The sequence below is a fragment of the Mustela lutreola genome, chromosome 14 (genome assembly GCF_030435805.1).
Source record: "Mustela lutreola isolate mMusLut2 chromosome 14, mMusLut2.pri, whole genome shotgun sequence".
NCBI lineage: Eukaryota > Metazoa > Chordata > Mammalia > Carnivora > Mustelidae > Mustela > Mustela lutreola.
In genome coordinates this window covers 64,052,655-64,065,878 of record NC_081303.1, presented here as the reverse complement: position 1 = coordinate 64,065,878, position 13,224 = coordinate 64,052,655, and the positions used below count along the sequence as shown (strand labels likewise).

The following is a 13,224-nucleotide window of genomic DNA, read 5'->3' as shown; positions in this document are numbered from 1 at the left end:
GTCACGTGGTCTTAGTCCTCAGATTCAGAGAAGAAAAACATGCCTTCTCTTTCTTGGTTACCACTCATGAACTATCCTCCTGTACGTAATGTGCGACTTTGAATGTAAAAGGGAGTGATACTTCCATTTCTAAAACCCGAAGTTCTTAGAAAAGAGTTATGTTGTATATGAAAATAGCTTGAATAATGTGTATTTGTGGTTTTTCCTTTTTTATAACATTTCCATGCCTTTCCGTTTGATTCTCAACAATCTGTACAGCAGTTAGACTTGAGTATTTTTCCAGTTTTGTAGAAAGGAAAACTAGGACCAAAGAGGTTTTAAAAATAACGCAGACTCTCATATGTGCTAAGTGGTATAGCCAGGCATAGAGTGTTCTGGAGAGTTTTAATGGCAATAACAAAAGTAATTATTGCCTATTGTGTGCTCGGCAAAGTCCCCTTCATCTACTGTTAATCCAGTGATGTGCTGAGATTGCCACACAGTGTAGGTTCAAACTGAGGTGTTCTCACTTCCATGTTATTGCTCTTCTGTTAAATTTTACTTATTTTCTTTAAAAAAAAAAAAAAAAAAAAAAACTTTGTCATAGTAGTAAGAAAAAATATGTATTCTTTTGCAATTATATTGTGATAGGGCTTCCGAAGACCTTAAGACTCATATGGTTGTGGCTAATACAATGGAAGACTTTCAGAAGATGCTAGATTCTGGGAAGGTAAGAGACTTCTGAAAAGTTTTGAATATAACAATGTTTCAACTGTGGTATTTTAAGACTCATGCATGATATTAATCCATTTTTTAAGGCCAGTCATGTGACAGAATTATATATTACTTCACATTCTATCCTCTGTTTTCCACTGGCTTTCCTAAAGCATTACAGCATTTTATCATTTTTGGATTACACCATGAACTAATTATAAAAGCTTTTTCTCACACTTGAAATACAGACTAAACGACATTAATTCTATTTTAATTACTGGAATTTTTCATTTTGTTTTTCAGCTTGAATTAGATTCCTAAAATAAGCATTGTTGTAATGTAATGTGTATATTCCTAAGATAAGGTTAGAAGTCCATGTCAGAAATTTCAGTTCTTTGACCTGTGTGTGTGTGTGTGTGTTTCCCCTGATCTTAATTGACTGAACTTTTCCGAATATAAGAGGGAGAGCAGTGCTCGTGTTTTTTGAACATGTGGGTACCTCACTCTCGTTTACAAGACCCATGTCTTTCTGATTAGGTACTTCAGTGGTTCTATAAGATTTTTATCAGTTTTATGTGTTGTGAGTATGCAGATGTTCTAGTCGAAACTTTTAATTTTCATAGTAAAGAGGTCCTGATTTGCCAAATTATTAATTACTGGAATGAATCACTTATGAACTTTAGTATTCTGGTATCCATGCTTGATTATACAACCAGTCCTGGGTTCTCAGGTTATAAATGAGGAAACCACGGGCCAGAGTCTAACTGAATTCCCCTGACCTCTACAGGGGCGGACTTGCTCCTATCATTTAGATCTCTCTCCTGACTCATTTTAATGCATTTTCCTTTTTTTGTTTACTTGTTTTAATTTTTAATTTTATTTTTTTTTAAAGATTTTATTTTTAAGTAATCCCTACCCCTAGTGTGGGGCTCAGACTCACACCCCCAAGATTAAGAGTTGCATGCTTCAGTGACAGAGCCTGCCGGCACCCCTCTTTATTTTTAAGCCATGCTGAGAGTGTAAGGCAAAATTTTAATTGGTCAGGGTCATAACCTCTTAATAGGTCTCTTACTGCGTCAGCTGGGACAGTGTTAATCTGGTAAATCTAGTAGTTAATCTAGTAAACTACTAATGTATAAAATGAGTACAAGATAATCTTAAAATCTCCTTCAGATCCCTAATTCTTCAGTATTTAGCTTTCTGTTCTTGGGGTATTGCGTTTGTCATCTTCCATCTTTCTGGTTTCCGTATTTGTCACTTAGACTATGGACTTCCTGTACAAGTCTAGAGAAGTGGATAGCCACCTGTCTGATGCAGTGGTTTGATTTTTTTTTTTCCTTTCACTGTAATTTATGATTATTTTATTTTTCTATTACTGAATTTTAAAATTTCATTTATTACAGAAGTATGGTAGTCACTTTTGCAGTACAGACTGGTAAAGATATTTACATAAGAGTTAATAAATCAATGGAGTAACTATGAGATAATCCATTGCTTTCAAAGAAATGAACCTCAGCAGGTCTCAGTAGAGTCGCATCTTTTATTCTGATATTAGGTCAGAGATTTCAACATCTATTCCAGAGCAGCCAGTAGGTAGTATATTCGCTGTATATGTCCAAAGAGCGCGTGAGATTAGAGGAGGTTGTGTCTCTTGGATCCCGGAGCCAGCGCCAGCTCCACCCCTGTCTCACTTCAGTGTGGTGACTGACCAGCAAGCAACCTTTGAGGCTCTTGCAAACAAAACTGTGTTTACTAGGTGGAGAGAAGGAGAAAGGGATCTTTGGAACTTGAATGTAGGTGAAAGTTTGGTTTTCTACTCTTCTTTGTTGGTAAAATTAAAAAAAAAAAAAAAAAGTATCAGATTCACAGAACTTGAGTAAATTTTTCCAAAGGGATGATGTTGATTAAATGAAAAATAGGTGTTGTTTATATGTAATTTTTTTTTTTTTACTGTTGACATATATTACTAACCTATTGAGCACTATTTTTGATTGATAGGATTCTTGGTATTTGTCATCATTAGCATTTTCTGCTACAGAATTCAAAATACTATATATTGCAAAAAATTATATCTTTTTGTAGCATATATATAGAGAGATAATAACAAAAATTAAAGACTTTTCCGTGGTTGAACAAACAACCTTAAACTGGGTATTATTTTTTCATATTAATGAATTACATGCGTAAATAGTCAGACGTTTTAGGTCTTATCACCTACGCTTTATTTTGAAGCTACAAGGAATTAAAACATGGGTTTTACAAAATTGTTGTTTATGAGTCTAAATAACTTCAGTTGAACTTTTTCACACTATTCCATTTTAAGTTTTAAAAATTATTTTAGGGACGCCTGGGTGGCTCAGTCAGTGAAGCATCTACCTTCAGCTCAGGTCATGATCTCAGGGTCCTGGGATTGAACCCCACATCAGGCTTTCTGCTCAGCAGGCAACCTGTTTCTCTTTCTGCCCTTGCTCCCACCCATGCTCTGTCTCTCTCTCTCTCAAATATATCAAAATATTGTAAAAAAAATTTAAAAAATAAAAATTATTATTTTATAAATACCTTCTCAAGGCTCAGTAATTTTTTTCTTAGGGAAAAATAAAACCATTCCCTGTAAAATTTGTTAAAGTTAGGAAAGTAAAGCTGTGTGTGAGTTAAAAATAAAAGTAAAATTTTCTAAGAAACCAAATTTAAATTTATTACCCAAAGACAGTCTTTGTAATTAAGTCTTAACATTTTTATTATTTCACAGTGACCGTGCTTAAAGTTTTCCTCCCATTCTTTTGTAATGAATTTTAAACAATACTTTTATGAATGTACATTCTTTCCATGCTTTCTGTTGGTACTGATGCTAATGATTTACCAAGTTTCAATACACAGGGGTAACTTTGGGTTATTTCAGCTCTTGTATCTTTAGGTTTATTTTTGCTTCTGTTTTCTTACAGTTTTTATTAAAATTTTTCAAGATACATATTACTAACAAACCTTCCACCTTCTCTCATCTACCACTCCCATCCCCCAGGGATTTTCCTGCCAATTTATTACTTCTTTATTGTCTTAAGGCAGATTATCAAAGTTACAGTTTATCAGTTTTGGGAGTTTGGCTGACACATTTACTGAATAAACATAAGAGACAGATAACTAATTCTTCCTCGCCCTGGAAGAATGTTCATTTGATCAATTATTTGTTCTTTTTGTAATTTCCTAATGTCAGTGTACTTGCACCTTACTTCTTAGTGAAGACTTTAGAAGTATATTTAGCCAAATTCTGAGTGCCTGCCTTAGTGTTTGCAGGAACGTCTCAGTTTGAGGACGGAATGTGTGGCTCGAAGTGATTGATCAGAAGTTGATGAGGAAGCGGGATAGCCTCTACACTGGCATTTCTAACGCATGGCTGGGATTATCCACGTTGTCCACGCTTTTGATCTCCCCACTGCTAACCTTGATTTCCAGAGTTTTCTGTAGGACTGTTAACATAATTGTTACTGCATACAGATCTCATTTTGAAGTAGACATGATATGAAAGTTTAGGATTTACAACTGAAAGAAATCTTAATTCTTGTCTAGTCCAACACACATTTTACAGAAGAAAACTCAAAACTAGGGATTTTCAAACAGGCATTGAATTTAAAAATTAACGTAAAGTCCCGGCTATCTTGATTTTGCCCGTTATTGTATATGGCCCATGAAAGAAAATTTGAGAAGTTGTGTTTTCTAATACAGAATGATATTTGACTTTCACATACTGTGTGGACTTTAAAAATGATTCACTTACCTATAACAGTGTGGCGTAAAGTGAGGCTGACCTTTTGTTGATGGTTATTGTTAACAACTGTAAAAATCAGTTCACTATTTGTCGTCTCCTCTCTGTCCTCCTCATAACCATTTACCAAGGCAGAGCAGGTGGTGGTCAGGTTTGAAACGAGGGGAGGTACAGCTAGAGTCTGGACTCAGGCTACTTACTCTTCCTTCCTTCTCTTCAGGCACTGTGTTGTAGCTAGTGTGTTCGGACACTGAAGTAGACTACAAAGATGTTTTTGTTTTGTCTTGATGTCTTACGGTATGTGGGTTTGGGATCCGGGAAAAACAGCTTGCAGCTCTGAGCAGTGTTCCTTGAAGGTACTAGGGCCTGAAAAAGGCTGGGAGTCCTTTTTGCTTGTCAGTTTAATAGACCATTCAGGTGTTCCTTCTGTAGAACAGGAGTTAAAAATCTTGAATATTTTCCCTTTTCTGCTAGATTGCTCAGATCCCATTCTGTGGGGAAATTGACTGTGAAGACTGGATCAAAAAGACCACTGCCAGGTAAATACGGGTGCCAGACCGCTCTGGGGACAGTGGCGACGGATGGGAATATACAGCATAAACAAATTGAATTCTTTCCTGTTTTTGATTGCAGGGATCAAGATCTTGAACCTGGTGCTCCATCCATGGGAGCTAAAAGCCTTTGCATCCCCTTCCAACCGCTCTGTGAGCTGCAGCCGGGCGCCAGATGCATCTGTGGCAGGAACCCTGCCAAGTACTATACCTTGTTTGGTCGCAGTTACTGAGGGACGAAACAAAACTGCTATCTCCAACCCGCCTCACTTTTTAAAAAATTGATATTAATATCTTCCCAGATATAGACAGTTTTATGATTTTTTTAAATAAAAGTTCAAATAGGAGGTCACATGAGACACAAACACCTTATTCTTATGCCTAAATTAACGGTGGGAAAGACGACTTTTCAGTAAACAACCCCAGTAATAAATACCATGAACTGATACTGTCTTATGTATTCATTTGTTTCTGGGATACCTGAAGCACTGCGTGTGCTACGGGACATTCTCACAGAGAGCTGGAGAAAACCGGACCCTTAGGTACCTGCCCTTGGTCTGAGCATCCCTCATGGTTCAGACCTTGAACGTGCAACTATCCTGTTTCCTGTATGTCAGAGTACTCCCCTTTCTTCGCTCCTTCTGCCATATCTCAGATGGTCCTCCATCTCTCTGTTTAAAAAAGCCACAAATAGACAAAAAGCCAAAACAGCCCCTACCTTTCCCTTGAGGAGCTCGCTCCCTCTCATTACTACTAGTTACTGTGGGATCTTAGAAAAAAGTCATGATTTCTGAAGGAGGGAGCAACCCCTGCCCCCCCTCTGCCCCCCACACTACCACCATTTCCCTGATATACTGCTGCCTCTTCCGGCCAAAGCTAACTTCTCAGGGTCATGTCTTACCGTGTCACTGTGCATTTCTACTGCTATAAAACTTCCTCTTTTTACTAAAATTTCTCCTCTGATTCGCCCTCCCGCTCTCTGGTTCTTTCTCTTAGTTACGGGTCTTTCACCAGCATTCCTCCTCGGCTTCCTTCACAGACATCCCAAGCCCAAGCTTCCGTACTTGGCGCTCTCTTGTCTAATCTGCTGGATTCAGAGAACACGAACGGGATGAGCATCCAACATTTTCACCTCTAGACCTCCGTTCCAGCTGCGTCGTCGGGTCTCTCGAGTGTTCCATCAGAGTATCAGGTCCTCAGTCCCCAAGTCCACATTTCACTGCCCACTCCCAGACCTGGCCTTCCTACAGTACTTCCTGCCTAAAGGATTAGCATGAGCAAAATACACCGGTCACCAGAACCAGAGCCCGAGAGCTGTGCTAGTCAGCCCCTCCAGCACGCGGTCTGCTGTCTTCACTGGCCTAGCATGACATCCCGCCCTTACCGCTGACGGGTCCTGGGTCTCCCCTTTTACAGATGACTTGATTGCCTCTGATGTCAGTTACTATAATGGCCTCCAGAGATTCATCTGAAGCAGTCCCCATATTTTCATAGGGTTCTTTTCCTTCATGTACAATGTATTAAGATGTTCATCTTCCCTTTAAAATCTTTTCTTGGCTCACCATCACTAACGGGAGAAAATGTGAACCCTTTAGCCTAGTCTGGTTCAGCCTACCTGTCCAGGCTCCTCAACCAATCCAGCAAAGTCCTTTGCAACCTAACCATTTGGGGTTTCTTGGGCGATTTCCCATGTACCATTTCCCACCTCTCTGTGTGTCCCTTTGCCTGGAATGCCTTTTACTAATTCCTAGTCTACTGGCTACATCTCTTTATTTGGGACCCTGTCCTAACAGCACTTTCCCACTTGATAGTGATAAATACATACCAATAAAGGGAAAAGCTTCAGAAATGACTTGGAATTTAGAGTCATGCTTCAAAGACCAGTGGAATTTTAATAAATAGAAAAGGAAGGACATTCCAGGCAGAGGCAACAGCATATGCAAAACCATGAAAGTATATGCTGTGTGTGAGAACACAACAAAACTGTTCTTAAGTGGTTAGGAAATTGTCAAAGATTAAATACAGCATGCCTTTAAGACTGATGTTTTCAGTATTTATATTCATATACCTAACTTAAAGGGATAATTAATGAGCCACATTTCTGTACTGGACTCAATATCTTAATGAGCTGTGTTCAGAATGTTCTATCTTGTCTTTCCACCCTTAGTAGCTGTGTAAAGTGCCTATTCAGTTGTAAAATGGAAGACGTCTAATACCTGTATCGTAGTTACTCTCCCTTATAAAGGACTTAGAACAATGCCTAGCACATACTAAATAACACCTAGTGTTGTTAGGACCACGCAGAGTCCAGTCGCTCTGAATTTTAGCTGTATTTTTATTTTTTTTTTTAAAGATTTTTTATTTATTTGACAGAGATCACAAGTAGGCAGAGAGGCAGGCAGAGAGAGAGAGGAGGAAACACTCCCTGCTGAGCAGACAGCCCGATGCGGAACTCGATCCCAGGACCCTGAGATCATGACCTGAGCCGAAGGCAGCGGCTGGCCACCCAGGCGCCCTGAACTTTAGCTTCAATTAACAATAGTTACTTTAGCTTCTATTTTATTTATTTATTTTTTCTGCAAGCATACATGCTCTAAAGGACAAGGTTTTTTCAGTGGGTCCATGACAAAAGGCTGAAAAGCAGATCAGAGACCAATAACCACATTTTGTCCCTAGCCCCTGTCCATTTTGGAAGAGTTGGCGATCACTGGTGCAAAGACAAATCCCCAGACTGTTTTTGGAAATTTCAGATGAGTAGAACTAGTCACAGAAAAGCTTGGAGTTTGCTGCTTTAAAGGTATTCACTATTTTTTTTTTAAGGTTATGTAATTTTAAAAAATTATTTTTATTATGTTAAGTTAGCCACTGTACAGTACATCATTAGTTTTTGGTGTAGTTTCCACTGACTCGTTAGTTGGGTATCACATCCAGGGCTCAACACAACATGCCCTCCTTAATACCCATCAGCCGGCAACCCCATCCCCCGGCCCCACTCCCCTCTGAAACCCTCGGTTTGTTTCCTGGAGTCCATAATCTCTCATGGTTTGTCTCCCTCTCTGATTTCTGCCCCCTTCAGGTTTCTCTTCCTTCCTCTAACGTCCTCCATGCTATTCCTTAGGTTCCACTTATGAGTGAAACTATAGGATAATTGACTTTCTCTGCTTATTTCACTCAGCATGGTAGCTTCCAGTTCCATCCATGTGGGTGCAAATGGTGGGTATTCATTCTTTCTGATGGCTGAGTGATAGTCCATTGTGTATATGAACCACATCTTTATCCATTCATGTGTTACAGGGCGTCTTGGCTCCTTCCAGAGTTCAGCTATTATGGACATTGCTGCTCTGAACATTGGGGTTCATGTGCCCCTTCTTTTCACTACATCTGTATCTTTGGGGTAAATACCCAGTAGTGCAATTGCTGGGTTGTACGGTAGCTCTGTTTTTAACTTTTTTGAGGAACCTCCGTACTGTTTTCCAGAGTGGCTGCACCAACAGTGTAGGAGGGTTCCCCTTTCCCCACATCCTTGCTAACATTTGTTGTTTCCTGCCTTGTTAATTTTTAAAGATATTCACTATTTAAAGGAACTCTCTTGTAAGTAATTATGTTAAGGAAGGAGTCCTTCACCCCAAATCTGTTTGTGATAAATTGCTTTCTTTCTTAAATTGAGGTTCAGCTAAAATACCAGAACCTTCTCAGACATCTTAAGAGTGGTGTTGCTTTTCAAGAGGATGCAGAAACCCGAATCCAGAAGACATCCTTTAAGAAATGATCAGTATTTTACCTGCAGATGACGGCCATTAACTGGATATATGACCAGTGGTCACAGAAGTGATTGTGAACCTTGTGTTTGTTGCAGCAAAAAGAAAACACAGGTCAAAGGATACTTACTGCCAGCTCTGGTCCCTGGGACACGTGGTATAGGTTGCCTGTTAGCCATTTCTAGGTTCACCTGTGACTGTTGAAAATAGTTCTTAATTATGCAGGTAAATCCTAGGAAGCTTTATATTAGAATTAGTAACGGCGATGCATCCAGCCCCGCTGCTGCAGAAGCTGTGAGCACAGAACACTCCGCAGAACAAGCAGAGAGAAGGCATTTCGGCTGGAGAGTCTGCACGAAGCACCTGACTTTCTATCTGACTGTGTCTGTAGATACGAAGTCATCTGTCACAAAACTCCGGTTTTTAGGGGTTGTCAGCGTCAGAAATCTGGGGAGGCAGCTGCCAATACCCTGTTCTTTTCAAACCTATCTTTTTGGCCTTTCTCTTATCACTTTCACTGTGTCTAGAAAATCTAGTCATTTATTTAATAAATTTGAGTGCCTGCTCTGTGCAAAGTACCAGAGCACATAGTAGTGAGTCAACATGATTTTTCCTCCTCTTGGCTTTAACTCCTTGATGTCGTCTATTTTAGCTGCAGAATAAGGCCACGGAGTGCACAGGGAGGTGGAGCGATGAGCTGGGCCTGAGGCTTGTTAGAAGGAGGCGAAGCCCCGGGGAGGTGGTCCCGGCCGACAGCAGCGTGCTGATCGCTCTCCTGTCCTCGCGATGACAATAGCTGGAAAACCCTGTTCTGCCACACCGCCAGGCTTAAAATGACAGATACAGACGCGTTTCTGTGGCTCAGTAGGGGACGTGAAAGCAGAGTCTGATCAACTTCACCAGAAGATTTAAGAGTTTGGAATGTCAGTAGTACTGAAGTGATTTAAAGTATTTAAAAATATGAACAAAAATGTTTTATTCATTAAGTCTCACATAATGGGGCTATTTCAAAATAGCCAGAGCCAAATTTTGGCACTCACTGGGTGGCTTAGTCGGCTAAGTGTTGAGTCTTGGTTTCAGCTCAGGTCGTGATCTCGGGGTCATGGTCTCAGGGTCACGAGATCAAGGCCCATGTCAGGCTCTGTCCTCAGTGTGGAGTCTGTTTCAGATTCTTTCCCCCTACCCCACTGCCCCACCGTGTGCTCACTCTCTCTCTCTCTCTCAAATAAATAAAATGTTTTAAAATAACCCTTTCTGGATTCTATATCCCTTTAGCCTTGAAGCTTTTGTCTGCTTGCAGCTGCTACTTCTCTTGTCCGTTCTCTGAAGCCTCTTCATGTGCCCTCTTGCTAAGCTTCCCGCGGCTCCGACAGCGGTAAATGGAGCCACCGTTCCCGCGCCTCCTCCTGCTTGCTCTCCACATTTACCGACCGATTCCCCGCCTCTCTGAAACACATTCTTCCTCGGCCTCCTGGTTTCCCTTCCATCTCTCGGGTCCTTTTCTCTCATCTCTTTGTATTTTCTGATCCTTCCAATTCTCTCAAGTTTCCTGGGTGACCTCCTGTAGTTTCTTGTCAGCATGCAAGTTCATATATTCCCAGCTTGACCGCCACCACCTGAGCTCCAGACTCCATTCGAGCTGGCTGTCTGACAGGTACACCGGACAGGGTCCCTGCTCCTACAGCTCTCATCTCTGTCTTCCCTTCATCTCAGTTGCAACATCAGGTTCGATGCCTCATGTCCCCGTGCCTGTTCTGTTTCATATCTCCCATCCAGTTGCCCAGCAAATGCTACTGACTCTAACCTCAAAACAAATTCCGGATATACCCATGGCGGGCTGTGCACCCGTATAGCCACACAGGGCCGTGTGCTTGGTTGAAGGCTCTGCGGTTACTGTCTTGAAACTTTTTTTTTTTTTTTTGAGATGTTATTTATTTTAGAGAGAGAGCATGGGGGGAGGAACAGGAGAGGGAGAAGCCGACTCCGCACTTTGCGGGGTTCTGTCTCACAACCCTGAGATCATGACCTGGGCCGACATCAAGGGTCAGAGTCTCAGCCGCCTGGCCACCCAGGCTCCCCGTCTTGAAATTCTTAATAATGAAGAAAAATCTTTAACTTGTCATTTATCAATGACAAAATTGATCACACTAACCGTTTTTAAGTATACGCTTCAGTATTAAGGATATTCGCATTTTTGGGTAACCAATGAGCAGAACGTTTTCATCTTGCCACATTGAAACTATACTCATTTTTAAATACTGTCCCCTCCCAAACTACCAGTCTTCCTGCTTCTATGAATTTGACTACTTTAGATAAGTAGCTCATGGAAGTGGAATCATACTGTATGTGTCTTCTTGTACCTGCTTATTTCACCTAGCAGACTGTCCTCAAGTTCCTGTAGTAGCATGTGTCAGAACTCCCTTCCTTCGTATGGACCATGTATGCACATATAACATGTATACATACGCACATATACACACATATGTTCCACATTTTGTTTCTCCTTCCATCTCTCAGTGGACACTTGGGTGTGTTCCCCTCTTGGCTCTTGGGGATAGTGCTGCTATGAACATGGGTGTGCAAATACCTCCTGGAGACCCTCCAATTAATTCTTTTGGATATTTGCCAGAAAGTAGAATTACTGGATCAAACAGTAAACATCTTTTTAATTATTCGAGGAACTGGCATACCGTTTCTCAGAGACTACACCATTTAAAATTTGACTTTTTCAACAAAAAGCCTTGCACTTCCATTTCCTGCCGAAGCCCTGTGCGTTACACAGCGGTTCTGTCTAGATGCTCCCTCTTCCCGCCTGCTCTAAGTCACCAGCCTTTGTTTGGATCAGTGCAATCGCCTCCAGACGGTGCCTCTGCTCTCTTGTCATCTCAACCCAGGATTCAAAGAGTCTTCTAAGATCTAAATTAGTTCTTGTCATTCTACTGCTCTCCTGGCTCAGGACCCCACGGGATCGTCCCCCTCCCGCCATCTCCTCTCAGGCCTGATAACCTGCTTCTCTCTCTCAGTCACTCCTCTGCAACCAGACTGAGCTCCTTTGATGCTCCTTGAACTTCCCATGCTCAAGGCTTCCTCTGCCCAGAAACTTCTTTCGGGCGTCTCCATGGCTCATTTCCTTACCTCCTTCAGATCTGTACTCAAGAACATCTCTGTCAATTTTTCCCTGACTACTTTATTTACTTAATTATTTATTTTTAAGATTTTATTTATTTATTTAACAGAGAGATCACAAGTAGGCAGAGAGGCAGGCGGTGGGGGGGTGGGGGATGCGGGGCTCGATCCCAGGACCCTAAGATCATGACCTGAGCCGAAGGCAGAGGCTTAACCCACTGAACCACCCAGGCGCCCCTTGACTACTTTATTTAAAATAACACCCCAACGCCTATGTCAGCACTGTACCCCTCTTCTCTGCTTCATTTGTGTCCATAATTCTTACTACCATTGGACAGTCCATACATTTCATGACTAATTTGTTAATTGTCTCTCTCCCCCATAAGGTATAAGTAAGCTTCACAAGGGCAGAGACTTTCCTCGGTTTTGTTCACTGCCATCACCCCGAGTCCAAGACCGTGTCTGACACGTAGGAACTTAGCGTTTGTTGCATGAATGTATGAGTGGGACAGTCTGTGTGCAGGGATGTGCACCATCTGGTGGTATTAGAAGTCTCACTGTTACAGCATCAGCTGAATTGGAGATCATTTCTGAGCTGCTGAGGAAATTATAAAGGCCGCATGAAGGTTGTCAGGTTTTAGTCAAAGTCAGTATACTAGTGAAGGTTCTGTTCTCCAGATGAATAAAACCAAAAGGGTGCCTGTACAAACAGAGAGCTTTATCGTAAGGAATTGGCTCATGCCATCACAAAGACTGACAAGTCCCAAGATCTGCAGAGTGAGAAAGCAAGCCCGAGAACCAGGGGCCTCAGTGGTGTAGAAAGACCACAGCGTGGCGACCCAGGAAGAACTGATGTTTTGGCTTAAGCCTGAAGGCAGGAGAAAACCAGTGCCCTAACTTGAATTCAGGCCGTCAGTCAGCAGGAGGGATTCTCTCCTCCTCACAGGAGGGTCAGCCATTTTGTTCTGTTCAGGACTTCGGCGGAAAGGTGAGGCTCAACCACATCGGGGAGGGCAGCCCGCTCTACCTGGTCTACGGACTCGAACACCAGTCTCTTCCAAAAAGACACCTTCACAGCAGCACTCAGAATGATATCTGACCAAATGTCTTGAGTACCTGGCGGCCCAGTCAACTTGACACATAAAATTAACCATCACACACTTTAAATTCAGAAGAGATTGATTGTAGTTGTTTCAGTCTACATTTCTGTGAAGGGTTGGTTGACGGTAGGCAGTCTGCTCAAAACAATAGAGGCCGCTGCTGTTTTACATATTCCAGACCTGGTCAATCTTTATGGTTTATAAGTGACAGGTGATAAGATTAAAGCCAAAAAGAT

At 41.5% G+C, this 13,224-nt stretch overlaps 1 protein-coding gene across 3 annotated transcripts in view; it reads left to right on the top strand.

The window, feature by feature from the left end:
- Nucleotides 1-5,450, top strand: part of EPRS1 (glutamyl-prolyl-tRNA synthetase 1) — a 65,586-nt gene extending 60,136 nt beyond the window's left edge. For all 3 annotated transcript variants that reach the window (XM_059144950.1, XM_059144952.1, XM_059144953.1), the window contains 3 exons: nucleotides 631-709; nucleotides 4,928-4,992; nucleotides 5,087-5,450. In XM_059144950.1, the coding sequence (XP_059000933.1) occupies nucleotides 631-709; nucleotides 4,928-4,992; nucleotides 5,087-5,237 (295 nt within the window). In that variant the 3' untranslated portion in view covers nucleotides 5,238-5,450. The remainder of the gene's footprint in view (nucleotides 1-630; nucleotides 710-4,927; nucleotides 4,993-5,086) is intronic.
- Nucleotides 5,451-13,224: the final 7,774 nt, after the last annotated feature.